Raw genomic sequence first — 14,830 nt, forward strand, 5'->3', positions numbered from 1 at the left:
CTCAGAATTTCTTAATGTCTAAAAAGCTAGCTGTAAGCACTTAAAGAATAATTTTTAAGGAGTTCTAAAAATTAATTAAATAGTACATAAACCTAAAATTAACACTGTATATTTAATGAATTTCAGGACCACTACATAACTTAATTTCCAAAGTAACAGAAACATCTGAAAATGGGATACCTGTGTCTTATGTAGTATCGTAATCCCTATAAATTGGATTGAAAGAACATTGCATTGTAAACCTTTGCTAGAGTCATATAAATAACAGAGAAGCCTAAGATGCAGGTGACAGGATTTCATAGGATTAAAAAAAAAAGCTTTCTGAAACTGATATAGGTAGGTGCAGTTTTCAAAAAACAGAACAAAACAAAAAAACCCTTCTTTTGAATTAACTCTTGCAGAAATCCTTTGACACTTGCCAGTCTTTGCAATTCACTATTTAAAGCATTAAATAGATATAGCAAACTGCTGATCATGTGCATGGTACTTCCAAGAAGATGGAACTGCTGAGCTTCCTGTTTTTGTGTTAAACTTTAGTTTCTGGTACATTGTGAAGACATTTAACTTAATGTTTATCCTTTTTTTTTTTTCCCTCCCTTGTGTCGTTTAAGGAAGAAAGTATTAATAGAGTATGTAATGACTTTAATTCTTCATGCATCTTTTAACATGGGGTGTATAAAAAAAAAAAGTACAAATAGTAACTGACTTCTAAATCTCAGAACTTGAATTTAGAAGCTTATTTACTTTGCCAAGCTTAGTAGGTCTTCTCTTTCATGAAGACATTTCTAATACCTGCTGAGGCCCTGGACAGACATGCTGTTGGGGTGGGCAATTATTTCAGGCAGAGGGCCACTTACTGAGTTTTGGCAAGCCATTGAGGGCCGCATGACAGGCAGCCAGGGGCAGATAACTATTAATTTTCTGAATTTTCTAGGGGCCCTGTGGGCTGGATAGAATGGCCTGGTGGGCCACATCTGGCCCACCCCTGTGATATGTAAAGCCTTGCAGTTGCCTTTTGAAGTGCTCCAAATGGTGGGTGCAGGTGTGTGTGGCTAAAGAAGCCCTTAAAAAATAAGGAACATCTTTTGAACTGCTTTCTTTTGAAGCGTTTCCTGAAATATCTGTACATTCAAGGGGTCCTCTGTTCTACTTCGCTCTGCCCTGATGGATGGGCAGCAGGGTGGACGGCCAGTGAGTAGTCTTCTGTGCAGTCAGCTGCCCTTGGGACTCATGCTAATCAGTAGAGGTGTACATGTCTGCATAGCACCAAATTTGAAGCACTCCAGTATTTGGAGTGCCATCCATGGCCTGAGTGCAATTTTTAAGGGTTTGACATATCATTTGGTCTGTATTGTCTTTTACATTAAGAAAATACAAGGATTTTCTGTATATTCAGTGAAAAATAATGTACTTCACTAACATTTTTCTGAACAGATTTTTTTTTAAATTTATTCAGGAGCTTAGTGACTTAGCCCGTGATCCTCCCGCACAGTGTTCAGCTGGTCCAGTTGGAGATGATAGTAAGTAGCATTCAACTTGATCTGATGTTTTCTTAATTCAGAGAATATATAATGCATAGGTAATAACACTGAGTTTTTCTCTTCTAGTGTTTCATTGGCAAGCCACAATTATGGGACCTGTAAGTATTCCCACTTCGTTGAATGTTAATGCTAGCGTGAAATAGTTTTGATTAGCAAGAACTCTTGTCATCTTAATTTCTCTACAGTTAGTCCCTAATTTAGATGCCCCCTAGAATTCTGTTCGGAGAAACGAAGGGGAAAAATTACTGTTTGCAAGGTCATCTCTGTAACATGACGTGTGTGTATGTTATGTGAACTGTCTTTCAAAAATAACACAAACAAAATATTATCTTTATCTAGAACATATGTTTATGCACCCCAAAGTTTCTTTAGTTTGATCCAACGTTGGCTTAGTCTGTATGCAGAATTTAGACTTTTGTTTACCGGGGTAGATGCACTGGTGCAGATGAGGAAAGCTTTGATTGGACTGGGTTGGTAGAACGTCTATAGCTCTGACAGGGGATAAACAAAATCTGACATGCAGAATTTCAGATAGCTGCAGGAACAAAACATGCTTTGTGTACTCACTATAAATTCCTGAAATTTTACTATGGCTTGAAAATTTAGATTAGAAATACTTATCAAAGGCACTTGTCCTTATTGTGGTTTAAATATATTACAAGTTAGACTGCTTAGGAATTAAGATATCAAAATAGCTGTAGCTTTTTTTTATAGCAGAAGCTGCTCAGTTCTAAAAAGTATCAGTGACCAAAGAGAACTTTATTGGGATTATTTTAGAAAAATGTGCTTGCTTGGAATGAACACTATTCATATGTGGTACATCTTTTAGCAGTTGTGCCTTTGGATCTTGCCTGCAGATGTGGAGCTCAGTGGCACTCACTGGGGGGGGACCTTTACTGGGACCTCTTTCCCTGGTTCTATGGTTTCCCTTGGTTTCCAGTCTGAAAGTTGATTTAAATATTGTTTCTCATGCACGATAAAAAACGTGGTTCTGCAGGCAACACTTTAAATCCTTATTTACCTCTGTAATCCTACTGAATGCTAGCAGTGGTGTCCATATTTATCAAGGGCTCACTTAACCTGCGTTGTTACTTTAAACAACGGTGGTTGAGAGGGTGTCAGGTTGTCTTTGGGTTCCAGACTGAATTCTCACTTTTTGTAAATGTAATTCAAGTAAGCTAAACTTGGTCAAGTACCAGTAGATGTGGAGCCTGTCGGTGGTGCCTCTAGTTGGGTTACATTTTAGAACTATTAATTTAGGTGACTGTTAGTACTGATCTGACCTTACGTATAGGTCTGGTTTAAATATCATTTGCATATATCTGCTCATCTTCACTTCCTCTGTGGGGGAAAATGAAGAATTTGATCTTCAGCTCAAAGTTCAGAAACTGGATTTGTTTTTATCCTTTATCTCCTTGAATGCAACAAAGTGCGTGCTCAGAAGGTTGGGTCAATAGCTTTGCTGATAGTGGAACAAATTTAGTAGTCTGAGTTGCATGTTGAGTAAAATTTTGACTAGTGTCTGCATGGTCATAAGGGTTTGGGTGTTTGTTTGGGGTCTTTTTTCTTGTAAGACTGTTTTTTCCATTCTGCCTTTCTTCTTCGTTCAGTGTTGTCCAGGCCTTTCCCACACAACTTGCTCTATCAGTCCAAAGGCATTTATTAGCCTTTTCACCTTAAAGTGCATGCCGCTCGAGCAAGAGAATAATTTAAAAGTATCCTGAATTAGTCTAGTAATTTTACCTGTCCTTGGGTTTATGGTAATAGTTTTTTGAGTCCTCTCACAGACTTAGAACCTTGCCAAAATGTAGGAATTTTTGGTGTAAATGTACCGGGTGCAGTCCAAGTGGCAACCTGTTCTACTGCTCAAACTGCTGCATTGGCATATCTCTGGAACCCACGGGACAAATGTTGCTGTTACTGTACTCCCCCACTCTTGCCTGCTGCTGAATTAAGGGAGCAGCCTGCGTAGTCAAATAAGTTGGACAGCCCTGATTTGATAAATCGTGTCTTGGCATCTGTACTAATTTTAGGAATAAGAATTTGAGATTTTAGTGTCAATGAGATATGAGGAAGCTTGCCTAGGTCTAGTCTACACTGGTTCTAAGTAATTCTTTGAGTTCCTCATTTTTATAAACACTAAAATTTTATTTCCAGAATGTACAATAAAAGGCCTAAGGTCATTTGTGAACTGTAGTTGCCAATATAGCAGACGTTCAGTGAATACTAGATATAATGCACTTGATTTTTGCCAGAGCAGTGCCATTAAAGTATCAGGTGTGGCACTTTGTTTTTTGTTTTTTGAGCATCTTGCCTCTTACTGGAATTCTTCGTTGCTGTTCAAATTTATTTAAACTAAAGAAATGAGATAGGGCTAGGGTATGTGCAGATGATGGTTTTTCTTCCCTTTAAGAAGTCAGGATAGTTCAGTTTTCAAATAGCTTCCAGGTTTCCTTTAAACCAGTGTTTCTCAGCCATTTTTGTGCCAGAACCCATTTGTAAGTATTAGTGGCCAGTCTTGACCCAGTGCCCCCCTTGCTCCTGACCTGCTGTCCCCAGGCCCCAGCCTCCCAGTATTTGGGTGGGGAGCAGGGGACATGAGGGGCCCTAAGCAGCCCCTTGCAGGCTAGAACTCTGCCACAGTTTGCTGCATTTTTCTCCTTTTAAGGAGAATTTTTAAAATTTGTTGCACTAGACTAGCCCTTCGTGCTACATCCAGGACTGGTTCAGATGAGGCCCATAGACTGGTGCTTTGTATGGGATGCAGTGCACAGGGTCAGTCTGGTTCTGGTACCATGTGCAGTATGTGCTCCAGGCTGGTCATGTGTACCGTGTAGTGCAGGGGCAGGGCCAACATGCTGTGTGTGGTATGCAGGGCTGGAGCTGGCATGTGCAGGCTACAAGCAGCGCACAGGACCAGTCTGGGGCGCACATTGCATACAGTGCCCACACTAGCCATGCTCTGTGGGCTGGCTCCAGCATGTGGAGCCAATCTGTGGGCCCAGTTCAGTCTGAAGACCAGCCACATGTCCTTCATCTGGCCTACCCCTGCTTTAAATCAAAAGTATTAGAGGACCAAATTACCCTTTTACCTCCTAGTCTTTAGCTTAGAGGATAGAGAGGCAGATACTGCAGTCTCATTATTTTGGAAACAGACTTTGCTGTAGCAAGGTTTAAATATCACAACTGAAGACTACTGTAAAAAGTAAAAGTGTTAAGGAAACCTTCTATTCCTCTGTGTACTTCCTTATTTTGTTCTTCACCATTATTCCATTTTCCTGTAGTCCTCAGAGTTTTTGCAAACTACAAGGGCAGTAAGGCATGTATGTGGTTTTTTTTTTTTCCAGGGATCTGGTGGATCTGGCCAGAATATTGACAAATACCTCCTTTGAATTAAGGCTTTATGGAACACCTTCTGTTATTGCATATCACATCTCCTCCCATCCCCTTCCCCCCAACAAGATGTGCACTTTTCTGTCCTCCCACCTCCCCCCTTCCCCACATGCATTCTGCCTTCCAAAAATAGATTTTCTAGAATCATGGCTGAGTGTATACATCAGTTGACTTGCCTTAAGCCCACTCAGTTGTACCTTCAGGCACAAGCTACAGTGTTGATTCTGTCACAGCCCCTAAGGAGTTTGCTGCTCTAAGGACTGCTGCTGCTTTCTCTGCTGTTCCTTGCCTCCAGGCAGCCCCTTTGCTGCCCCTCTTCCTCCTCCTTCTCCATGCCTCAGCAGTGTGGTCTGTGGTGTGTAGGCAGGTAGCTGCACAAATCCAGCTGTGCTCTCCAGACCAACCTGTCCCCTGCTGGCCCCATGAGCGTGGCACTGTTGGAGGGGCTGCGTGGGTGGTCAGCAGCTTATGCAAGACCCTTCGGGGCAGCTTCAGCATGGGCTCTTGACCCTGGCATACATAAAGTGCCATATTAGGTCAGACTGATGGTCTCTTTAGTCTGGTATTCTGTCTCCCAACAGTGGCAGAAGTACAGGGAGATCATTGACTATTCAGTCACTAGCTACTGTCAGCTCCTCAGTGGCTGTGAAAGGGTTGGACTCAGCCCCCTTTTATTTGCTGGGCCAGAGGGAAGTGGGAGCCATTTCGATAGCCATTAGAACACAGTGTCTCTATGCTCCTCTTACAGTGAATCAAAAAGAGTTTCCCTGCTTAAGATGCATAAGCCAGTTCTGGAGGGGAAAGATGTTTGTGGTATGTGAGTAAATGTAGCAGTTCCTTAGGAGAAAATTAAGTGCGTCTGTGACCAATCTGATATACTGTAGTTCATCTTTGTACAACCCATATTGGGCAACAGGGATTGAATTTTATTCATAGCTTTACTTGTAAGCACAAAAAAAATCCACAGTATGTCAGTGATTATTTGGTTTTTTGGTTTAAAATGCTTTTAGCAAAAGTTTTAATGCTCAAGGAATAACTAAAGAATAATTACTTGCTTCTTTGACAGAATGACAGTCCATATCAAGGTGGCGTGTTCTTTCTGACAATTCACTTTCCTACAGACTACCCTTTCAAACCACCTAAGGCAAGTTTCATTTTCACGCTTGTACATCTAGTGCCCTTTAGTGAGCTGAACCCAGGGAGAGAAATTATGAATCCATGAGTTCTTATGTTAGCCCTGTTATGTTTGTACCTTTGTCCTGAATATATAATATCCCTTCTCAGTGTGGGTATCTGTTGGTACATTGCATAGGAAAAGTTTTACACATTTGCTGATGTATTTCGTTCAAATTTGTCTTGACTTAAAAAGAACCATAAATTCTGAAATTATTTTAAAACAACTACAGACATTATCAATACTGACATATTTTAGGGTAGCTGCCTGTAACTGCACCTTTTAGAACTAAATATAGATGAGGTATTTTTGGAAGCATTTGATATATATCCATGTATAGCATCAAAACTTGTTACAACATTTATGTTTTTTTTACTGTAACTTATAAAAATGTTAATGATTTGGCAAATTCAGATGGACTTAGTTTGGTTTTTAAGTGTGGTAAAATAAAAGTCCAAAAGCAATTTGAGTGGAAAATCACTTTCAGTTGACTATTTTTTATGAAATTAGAAAACAAACACCCTGTTAACTTAGTGAACTTGTTTTATAACAAAATGTAATATTTTCAGGTTATCTTTAAAATCCCTGTTAGGTTTTATAGAGGAAGTGATACTGGATACAGACTCTTCGTTGTGGCCAAACTTAACATTTTTGGCATGTGTTTGTTTTGGTAGCACTTAAAGCCATATTTTCTAATACTGTAAATCATACAGTTGACCAGATGATCAAGAGAAGCTGGGAAACATGGAACTGTCTTTCAGTTTTGTGATAAGCAGTGTTGTGTGATCCATTGCAGTCTTACCATTGTTACTTTCATTCCATGCCTTATTCTTGTGGACTTGTAACTATGAAATGTGCTCTGACCAGTGTCAATATTACATGGCATTGAAAAATGAGCCATTTAAAAGCTGGAAATTTGGCCTCCTTAACATGTATTTCAAGATTTTTTTTTTTCATTAACTGTAAAAACTATCCTCATATCTCATTCATAATTATTCTTTAGAATAAATGTAATTGATTAGTAGTTTGATTTGCAATATCAGTTGCATGTTTTATATAAAATGCAAATACTAACCTAATTTTTTTTATAGGTTGCATTTACAACAAGAATCTATCACCCAAATATTAACAGTAATGGCAGCATTTGTCTTGATATTTTAAGATCACAATGGTCTCCTGCTTTAACTATTTCTAAAGGTAAAGTTTTCTTCAGAAAACCCTAATTTTATGTCTTCCTTCTTTGTGGTGTTGCTGGGTTTTTTTGTGTGTGTGTGTTTTTTTTTGTTTTTTTTTTTCCCTTTTGGCTTTCCCTCTAGAATTACCTTTTATTCTCTAGCCCAGTGATTCCAAAGGGTGTGCCTTAGCTAGTGTGATGTGAGCTCCACATGTGAGGACGTAAATGTTCTCTTCTCATGTCTGGCACCCTGTGTCTGCTCCAGTTACTCCAGCAGTGCCTGTGATTTGCTGCTCTAAGGACTGCTGCTGCTTTCTCTGCTGTTCCTTGCCTCCAGGCAGCCCCTTTGCTGCCCCTCTTCCTCCTTCTCCATGCCTCAGCAGTGTGGTCTGTGGTGTGTAGGCAGGTAGCTGCACAGATCCAGCTGTGCTCTCCAGACCAACCTGTCCCCTGCTGGCCCCATGAGCATGGCACTGGAGGAGGGGCTGCGTGGGTGGTCAGCAGCTTATGCGAGACCCTTCGGGGCAGCTTAAGCAGGGGCTACCCTTGACCCTGGCGTACATAAAGTGCCATATTAGGTCAGACTGATGGTCTCTTTAGTCCAGTATTCTGTCTCCCAACAGTGGCAGAAGTACAGGGAGATCATTGAGCCAAGCTATGTCTAGAATGATCTATCCCTTATTCAGTATCCTCCCTTGGCACCCAACCATTGTGTTCAATAGCCATTAATAGTTCTATCATCCATGAATTTATCCAGTCCCTTTTTTTTAAATCTGGCTATGCTATTTGCTCCCACCATGTTCTGTGGCAGTGAATTCCACAAGTTAACTACATGTTGCATAAAAAAGTCCTTTGTCTTGTTAATTTTAAACTTGTTGCCTACTCAGTTCAGCAGTTCTAATATTCTGGGACTTGGCGAACAACAGTTCCCTGTTCACTTGGCCCATGCCCCTCAGCTTTCTCGTTTCTAAATTGAAAAGTCAAGAGAGGGTAGATATTGGAAAGAGCAGGGCACAGCAGGGTGAGATCCTACCCATGTTGCCTTTCAGTGACCCCAACCAAATAGGTGATTCTCAACTTTTTTTAGCCTCAATGAATCGCAGGCTTGGGGAATACTGCTCGATCCTGAGTAGAAAAGGATAATAATAATTATAAGTGTTGCATCCTTATGCTGTTGTCTCTTTTAAAAAAAAAAAAAATCATGCAGCTTAGTTTAGCTATTACTAAGGACTGGCTTTCCTATCTGTCTGAATCTGCAAGATTGAATTCATATAAACAATTATATTGGTTTAAAAGTGGCTTATTTCATTTCAGCTTAACTCCTTTGTTTGATATTTAAAGTAAACTGAAATGTGTGGTTTAAATTAAAATAAGGTTATCTAAACAGATTTTGTGTTGGTTTTTAAGTTGTGTTAAAATAGTTCCTGAAGTTAAACTTACTTGTCCAAAAGGTGCAAACCAAGTTTAGTACCCATAGTAGGGTCCATCATGTCATGGCATATTGCAGTGGTTGCGAAAGTAAAGAATAAAGTTAATATTGTTGCTTGCAGCTATTTTTTCTGTGACAGTCTCAATTTAATGTTTTATTTTATCAGCATATATTTAGCTTGAACAGGACAGACTAGTATATTACTGTCTTAGTGCAAAGAAGAAATCAGTCTGATTCTAATCCTTTTTTGTGATCACTTTAAATTTATTTAGGACCTGGCACACAAGCCACTCAGTGAAACTAGGGTGTGAATTCACAGTATATTGATTACTCTGTGGTAACAACTTGTGCACACTTTCACTTCATGGTAAACCTTGTTGCCTTTCTCACATATATGCTGTTGTGTACACATAGACAATAGAGGAAGTTGCAGGAGATGAAGAGCTTAGAGAACAAGGTTGTTTTTCTGGTTACCTCTGATAATTGTAATAATCTCTAAAGAGAGGTAGGTCAGTGATTTTTTGCATTTAGGTGAGCAACAAAATTTCCCTCGACTTAATTGATCTGTCATAAGCTTGTTCTGAGAAAGCAAATAATGGCATTTCTACTCTGGTTAAGGTCTTTGATTTCACTGTCAACGCTTTTTTTTTCCTTCACAGTTCTCTTATCCATTTGTTCACTGTTATGTGATCCAAATCCAGATGACCCTCTAGTGCCAGAGATTGCACGTATCTATAAAACAGACAGAGACAAGTAAGTACAGAATTATGTAAGGGTAATATACTAACAAAGTTTTCAAGGAACATTCTGCTCTGGTATAAAGCAGAGGGTGGGGAGGAGTAGGTCACTTGCAATCAGTCTGGGACGGAGAGAATTTGTGCATTAGACTAGGTAGTTATTTTTGGCAAAGGAAATGTTACAGTTATAATACAAAGATGTCACATTTTACCTGAAGTTGCAGTGGAGGGGTTAGATGGTCATGGCAATAAGTATTTGAAAGTTTGCACTGTCTTATTATTGGCTTACTATATTTAAATAGGAGGTATCAGTTATAACACTTCTAGGCTTTGAGGAAAGATTAATCGGGTAAATAAATACTGTAGTGCAAGGATCAGGAAACCTTGGCTATTGTGTGGCATGTGAAGCCATTTTGATCAGAATGCCACAGCTGACCTGGGTTCTGGGTAGACTGTTGGCCATGGAGCCTGGGCTGCTCACAGCAGGTGCTGGTGATGTGCAGCACATCTCGAGGTGGAGAAGGGGTCAGGGCTGCGCTGCCACAAGAAGGATCAAACACCTCACGGCTCTCCCACCATCCACTCCTGGCACACCAACACCTTACACGCTGAGGTTGCAGGGTTTTTTGGCATGTGGCCCAAAAATGTTGCTGACCCTTCTATAGTGGTTTTTTTTGGATAACTACTTGTTTTGAAGCTCCCTGTTGGGTGAAGGTTTTATAATCTCGCTTTCTGTTAAAATTAGGTTTTAAGTTTTGCACAGGTAGAATTCAGTGAAGTAGCCATTGAAGTCTGTGTATATTAATGCTGAATATACTTGTCCAAATAGGTACAATAGGTTAGCAAGAGAGTGGACAGAGAAATACGCTATGCTGTAGGGTAAGAATATCTGCACTTAATGGTGCGTTTAACAAAATGGGGACTGTCAGCACTTGAGTGCTGCATGCTTCAAGGCACTGGATTAACTAACAGATAATGGATGCACCAGTTACTCAACCTGAATATTTAACAGCTTGATCTGTGATTAGTGTGAAATGTATTGGCTAGTCACTGTTTCTCACATAGATAATGCTCTTGCATGGCAAAAAAAACAGGTGATGGTAAGAAACAGTTGTCTAGGTTCAACTTGTTCATCTTGAGTCCTGGTAAGTACTTAGACAAACTTCATAGACTGTTAAAAGCAATGAAGTGGAAAAGCCAACTACATGTATGTAAATAAATCTAGGCAATCCAAACTTAAAACTTTGTATACAAGCAAAACATAGCTATTACTTTAAATTATGAAAAGTACTGTTTTAGATCTTGCTTGTATATTTGGAAATTAACTTGCTACTGACAAGCATGCAGATGAGCATAAACTAATTGTATTAGTTCAATTCCTGTGGATTAATGTGTACAGAAAGTTCACGTCGTATTATTACTCTGCAAATGCTAGAATTCATTGTAGTAGTACTTCAGTTAAAGTTTCTGTCCGGGGGCAGGAAAAGGATGGTTGGCTGAAGAAAAATTGTTGGGTATCCAGAAGTGCTTACTCCTGAAAAGTAGCTTAGTAGCATCTTGCATCATTCTCTGACCAAAATAGGAAATTTGATAACTGTAAAAAATACACCAATAATGTAATTATAGGATGCCTTATTCTACTGATTTTTACCATAAAAGTAGGGTCAAAACAACTTGGTGTCATGTTATAGGAAAGCAAACTTCTAAATGTCCTGCATCCCCCTTCTGAAATTGTGGTCCTCTGTTTCCTAATACATGCTTCTAGCAAATTCTCCTGATTTGAGCTGAAGAGTAAGTCTCAATGGAGGCCTGTTTTACTGAAAATATCCAAGTAAGATTTGTTTTCCTTACTTTAGTAAGAGTGCGCAAAGCATAGAAAGAGTCCTGGACAAAAGGCGTGGAGAAATCAATTGAAATGTCAATGGTGAATATCTTCAGGTAGGCAATTGCTATCCTTACGGCTTTAACTGTCCCTAATGTGTTCTTCCTCTATTCACAGGTACAACAGAATATCTCGGGAATGGACTCAGAAGTATGCCATGTGATGCTACCTTTAAGTCAGAATAACCTGCATTATAGCTGGAATAAACTTTAAATTACTGTTCCTTTTTTGATTTTTCTTATCCGGCTGCTCCCCTATCAGACCTCATCTTTATTTTATTTTTTTTTAACTTTTTGTTTACCTCCTTCCATTCATGCACATGCTCATCTGAGAAGACTTTTAGTTCTTCCAGCTTTGGACAATAACTGCTTTTAGAATCTGTAAAGTAGTTACACAAGAACAGTTGCCCAAGATTCAGAATTTTTTTAAAATGGAGCATGTGTACTATGTGGCCAATGTCTTCATTCTAACTTGGTTATGAGAGTAAATCCATTCCTCACTGCTCTAACAGATACTGAAGATACCATCAAGGGGGCGGGGGGAAGATGGATGTTAAAATTTTCTCACATCAAAGGAAGTAACATTGCTGTAGCAACATCCATCTTATTTAAAACCTTCCAGTGTTAGAGATTTGAGGTTTTATTATATAGTTATGCTCATAACTGATGTGACTGGAGAATTGGTACAGAATCTATAGCATCAGCAGAACAGAAAATGTGATGTATCTTATGCATGTCAATAAAGGAATGACCAGTTCTTGTTCTACAGAGAATGGAAATTGGAAGTCAGACATCCATTGTATTCCAAAATAGGGTCTAAAAACATTTTTGTAATTCATTTAAATTTTGTTAGGAGTCTTGGAGCTATTAGTTAATCTATCTTCCAACACACTGTTTAATATAGCACTGAATAAATGATGCAAGTTGTCAATGGATGAGTGATCAACTAATAGCTCTGCTAGTAATTGATTTATTTTCTTCAATAAAGTTGCATAAACCAATGAGTAAGCTGCCTGGATTAATCAATATGGGAAACAAAATCTTTTGTAAAAGCAAAGCTGGTTTTTGTATATACTGTTGGGATTTGCCTCGTTGTTTAACATCAGATAATGATGTAAAGTTGGATAGAGTGAATCTTTTTGCCATTTTCAGTTATAATAATCTGTGGCAGGCTGACACATTGATCAGCCTGTTGTATGCAGAATTAATATAAGCTAACGTAGTAGTGTGGCTGTAGCGTGCTACACTTGGGAGCCCAGAGTTCAAGGATGGACTTGGGACCCAGCAGATCTGAAGTGGTGTATTGTGGAGGCATTTCCAGATGCACCCCTGTTTGCTGACTGAGAAGCTTTTTCTTCATCTTGTACACTTGACAGCTGAAAGATCTTAATGTGGGAATAAAAATGGGGCAAAAATGCAAAATAAAGTACTGTTTTGATGTGGGAATTGTCAGAGGCTGTGTTGAAGTGACTTTACTATGTTGGATGTTCGTTATCCATTGAAAAGGTCGTGTTCAGCCATGCTGCCATTTACATTAATGACAATTTTAATGCAACAGACACTTTCCTCATTTCAGGTGACTAAACGTGAATGAATAAAGAGTCATTGCTATTGGATTTTTGTTTGACCAGAAACATTGTCTTGTGCCATTAGTTTCTCTTGCCTTTTTAGCATCAATGGCATTATAAATCATCCTGCTCTCTTCGTTCCTGCCTTTTTCCTCCACGCTTTCTTTGTTTTGTTTGGTTTGGTTTTTTGTATCCATTCTTTTTTACTATCTATAATCTCACTTTCTCTAGTCCTGTATTATGAGTTTGTTGTGCATCTGTGACTTCTCTCTGGCACCACTTTTTGCACTGCTTATAGTTATGTGCATTCTGATTCCTTGTCTCCACATAAATGTGGAAAGCTAGATGTAAAATAAATGTTAAACCTTAATTTTTATAAAAATCTGAATATGTAGTTTGGGTATGGTTTGTTCCGATTTCCACTTCCATAATTTAAAAATAATGTTTTTAGGGTAAACTAGATTTTAGGATATTTCAAAAAAGCATATATAAACAAAAGTCATTCTTGATTGAGCATGCTTTGCTGTAAGAGCCCAGTTAGATTTCTGAAGTTCCAAAGTTTTGCAGTTTTTAGTGCTGCACTAACACAGGATTTTTGAGGGTTCACTCCAGTCTTTATGGGATGAATCTATACCAGAATTGGGTGTACTTTTATCATTTATGAAAAAGTGTTTTTTGCATTAGAGTGTTCACCTAACTTCAAGGTATAGGGGTAAGATAATGTACTTGACATAATGTTTGTCAGTGGTCAACTGTGTTCAAGTGGTCACTTGAACATGCTGTCCCATCTCTGTGGCCACCATTTAAAACTGTTAACATTAGTTTAACAGTTCAAGTTCATATGAAGAAACATTGCCTAATTATAGCTCAGTGTGGAAGGGAGTGGGAAGACACAGTAGTCCACATCAATCTGTTGTTTGGGAGTTTGAAGTTAATCTCTTGACCACTATTATTCCTGGTGTGTGGTATTCTTCAAACAGAAGTTACAGGTTTGATGCAGGAATTCCAGGTGTATAGCTTATGATTGTATACAGCATCAGAACTTTGATATTTTTTAGCCTTTTTGGGGTATAACAAAATTCTTGGTCTAGGAGTGGCAAGAACTAACTTCATGTAGTAATCTGGTTGGAAGACTCTGACCAGAACTTGTTGGAAAGATCCAGTATCTGATTTGGAGATGAGGTGAGAAGGGACTGAAATACTTTGCAAGAAAAAAATAAGTAGGCCCTGAATCTGTCTCCATAAGCAACAAAGAGCTACTGGTAGAAGCCATGTTAGTTGCACTGGAGAGAAGAAACACTGTGCCAAATGAAACATAAAAAAACTGGTCAGAAACTTTCTGTTGAGACACTTTTCTTCCAACAACGCCAACTTGTCAGTGTCCCACGAAAACATCAATTTTGATAACTTCTGATGGGAGTCATTGCCTGCTACAGAGCTGAGGCTTTGAGAGCATGCTTATTTCATAAACCAGCAGGCAAGTTATGGCGCTCTCAAAAACAAAATGCTATAGAATAGCATATCAGCAAAAAGTTAGGGTTTGTTGTTTTTTGGGGGTTTTTTTACTGTGACTTATTTGCCGTGATTCAGTCTGAAACCTTTTCCCAAAGCTTTATTTTTTCACAAGATGAAATTGTTGCCTGGCTAGTTCTATTTGAGGCTTATGTCAAGATTATGCGTTCAAGAATGGAATTGGTTCCTGCATCCTGAAGTTAATTTAAGACCATTTCTAAAAATACAGTTGCATATTAATCTTACCTCCTTATGGCTTTCATAAAAATAAAATGTAAAAAAGGAGTTAATGAATTGTCTGGAAAAATCCACATACCATAATAAGGAAAAAAGGTGATACCTCCCAATATTAGCTTTAATTTCATTTTGTAATTATTTGCATAAGTATAAATAAGACCCATGGTTTGATCCAAAATCCATT

General features: G+C 38.8%; 1 protein-coding gene across 1 annotated transcript in view; it reads left to right on the plus strand.

The window, feature by feature from the left end:
• Positions 1–12,945, plus strand: part of UBE2D3 (ubiquitin conjugating enzyme E2 D3) — a 53,877-nt gene extending 40,932 nt beyond the window's left edge. The window contains exons 2-7 of the mRNA XM_019526171.1: positions 1,457–1,520; positions 1,608–1,639; positions 6,001–6,078; positions 7,200–7,305; positions 9,371–9,464; positions 11,448–12,945. Of these exons, the coding sequence (XP_019381716.1) occupies positions 1,457–1,520; positions 1,608–1,639; positions 6,001–6,078; positions 7,200–7,305; positions 9,371–9,464; positions 11,448–11,493 (420 nt within the window). The 3' untranslated portion in view covers positions 11,494–12,945. The remainder of the gene's footprint in view (positions 1–1,456; positions 1,521–1,607; positions 1,640–6,000; positions 6,079–7,199; positions 7,306–9,370; positions 9,465–11,447) is intronic.
• The last annotated feature ends 1,885 nt before the right edge of the window (positions 12,946–14,830 follow it).

The sequence above is a fragment of the Gavialis gangeticus genome, unplaced genomic scaffold (genome assembly GCF_001723915.1).
Source record: "Gavialis gangeticus isolate Ggan-Ray unplaced genomic scaffold, GavGan_comp1, whole genome shotgun sequence".
In the NCBI taxonomy this organism is placed as follows: Eukaryota; Metazoa; Chordata; order Crocodylia; family Gavialidae; genus Gavialis; species Gavialis gangeticus.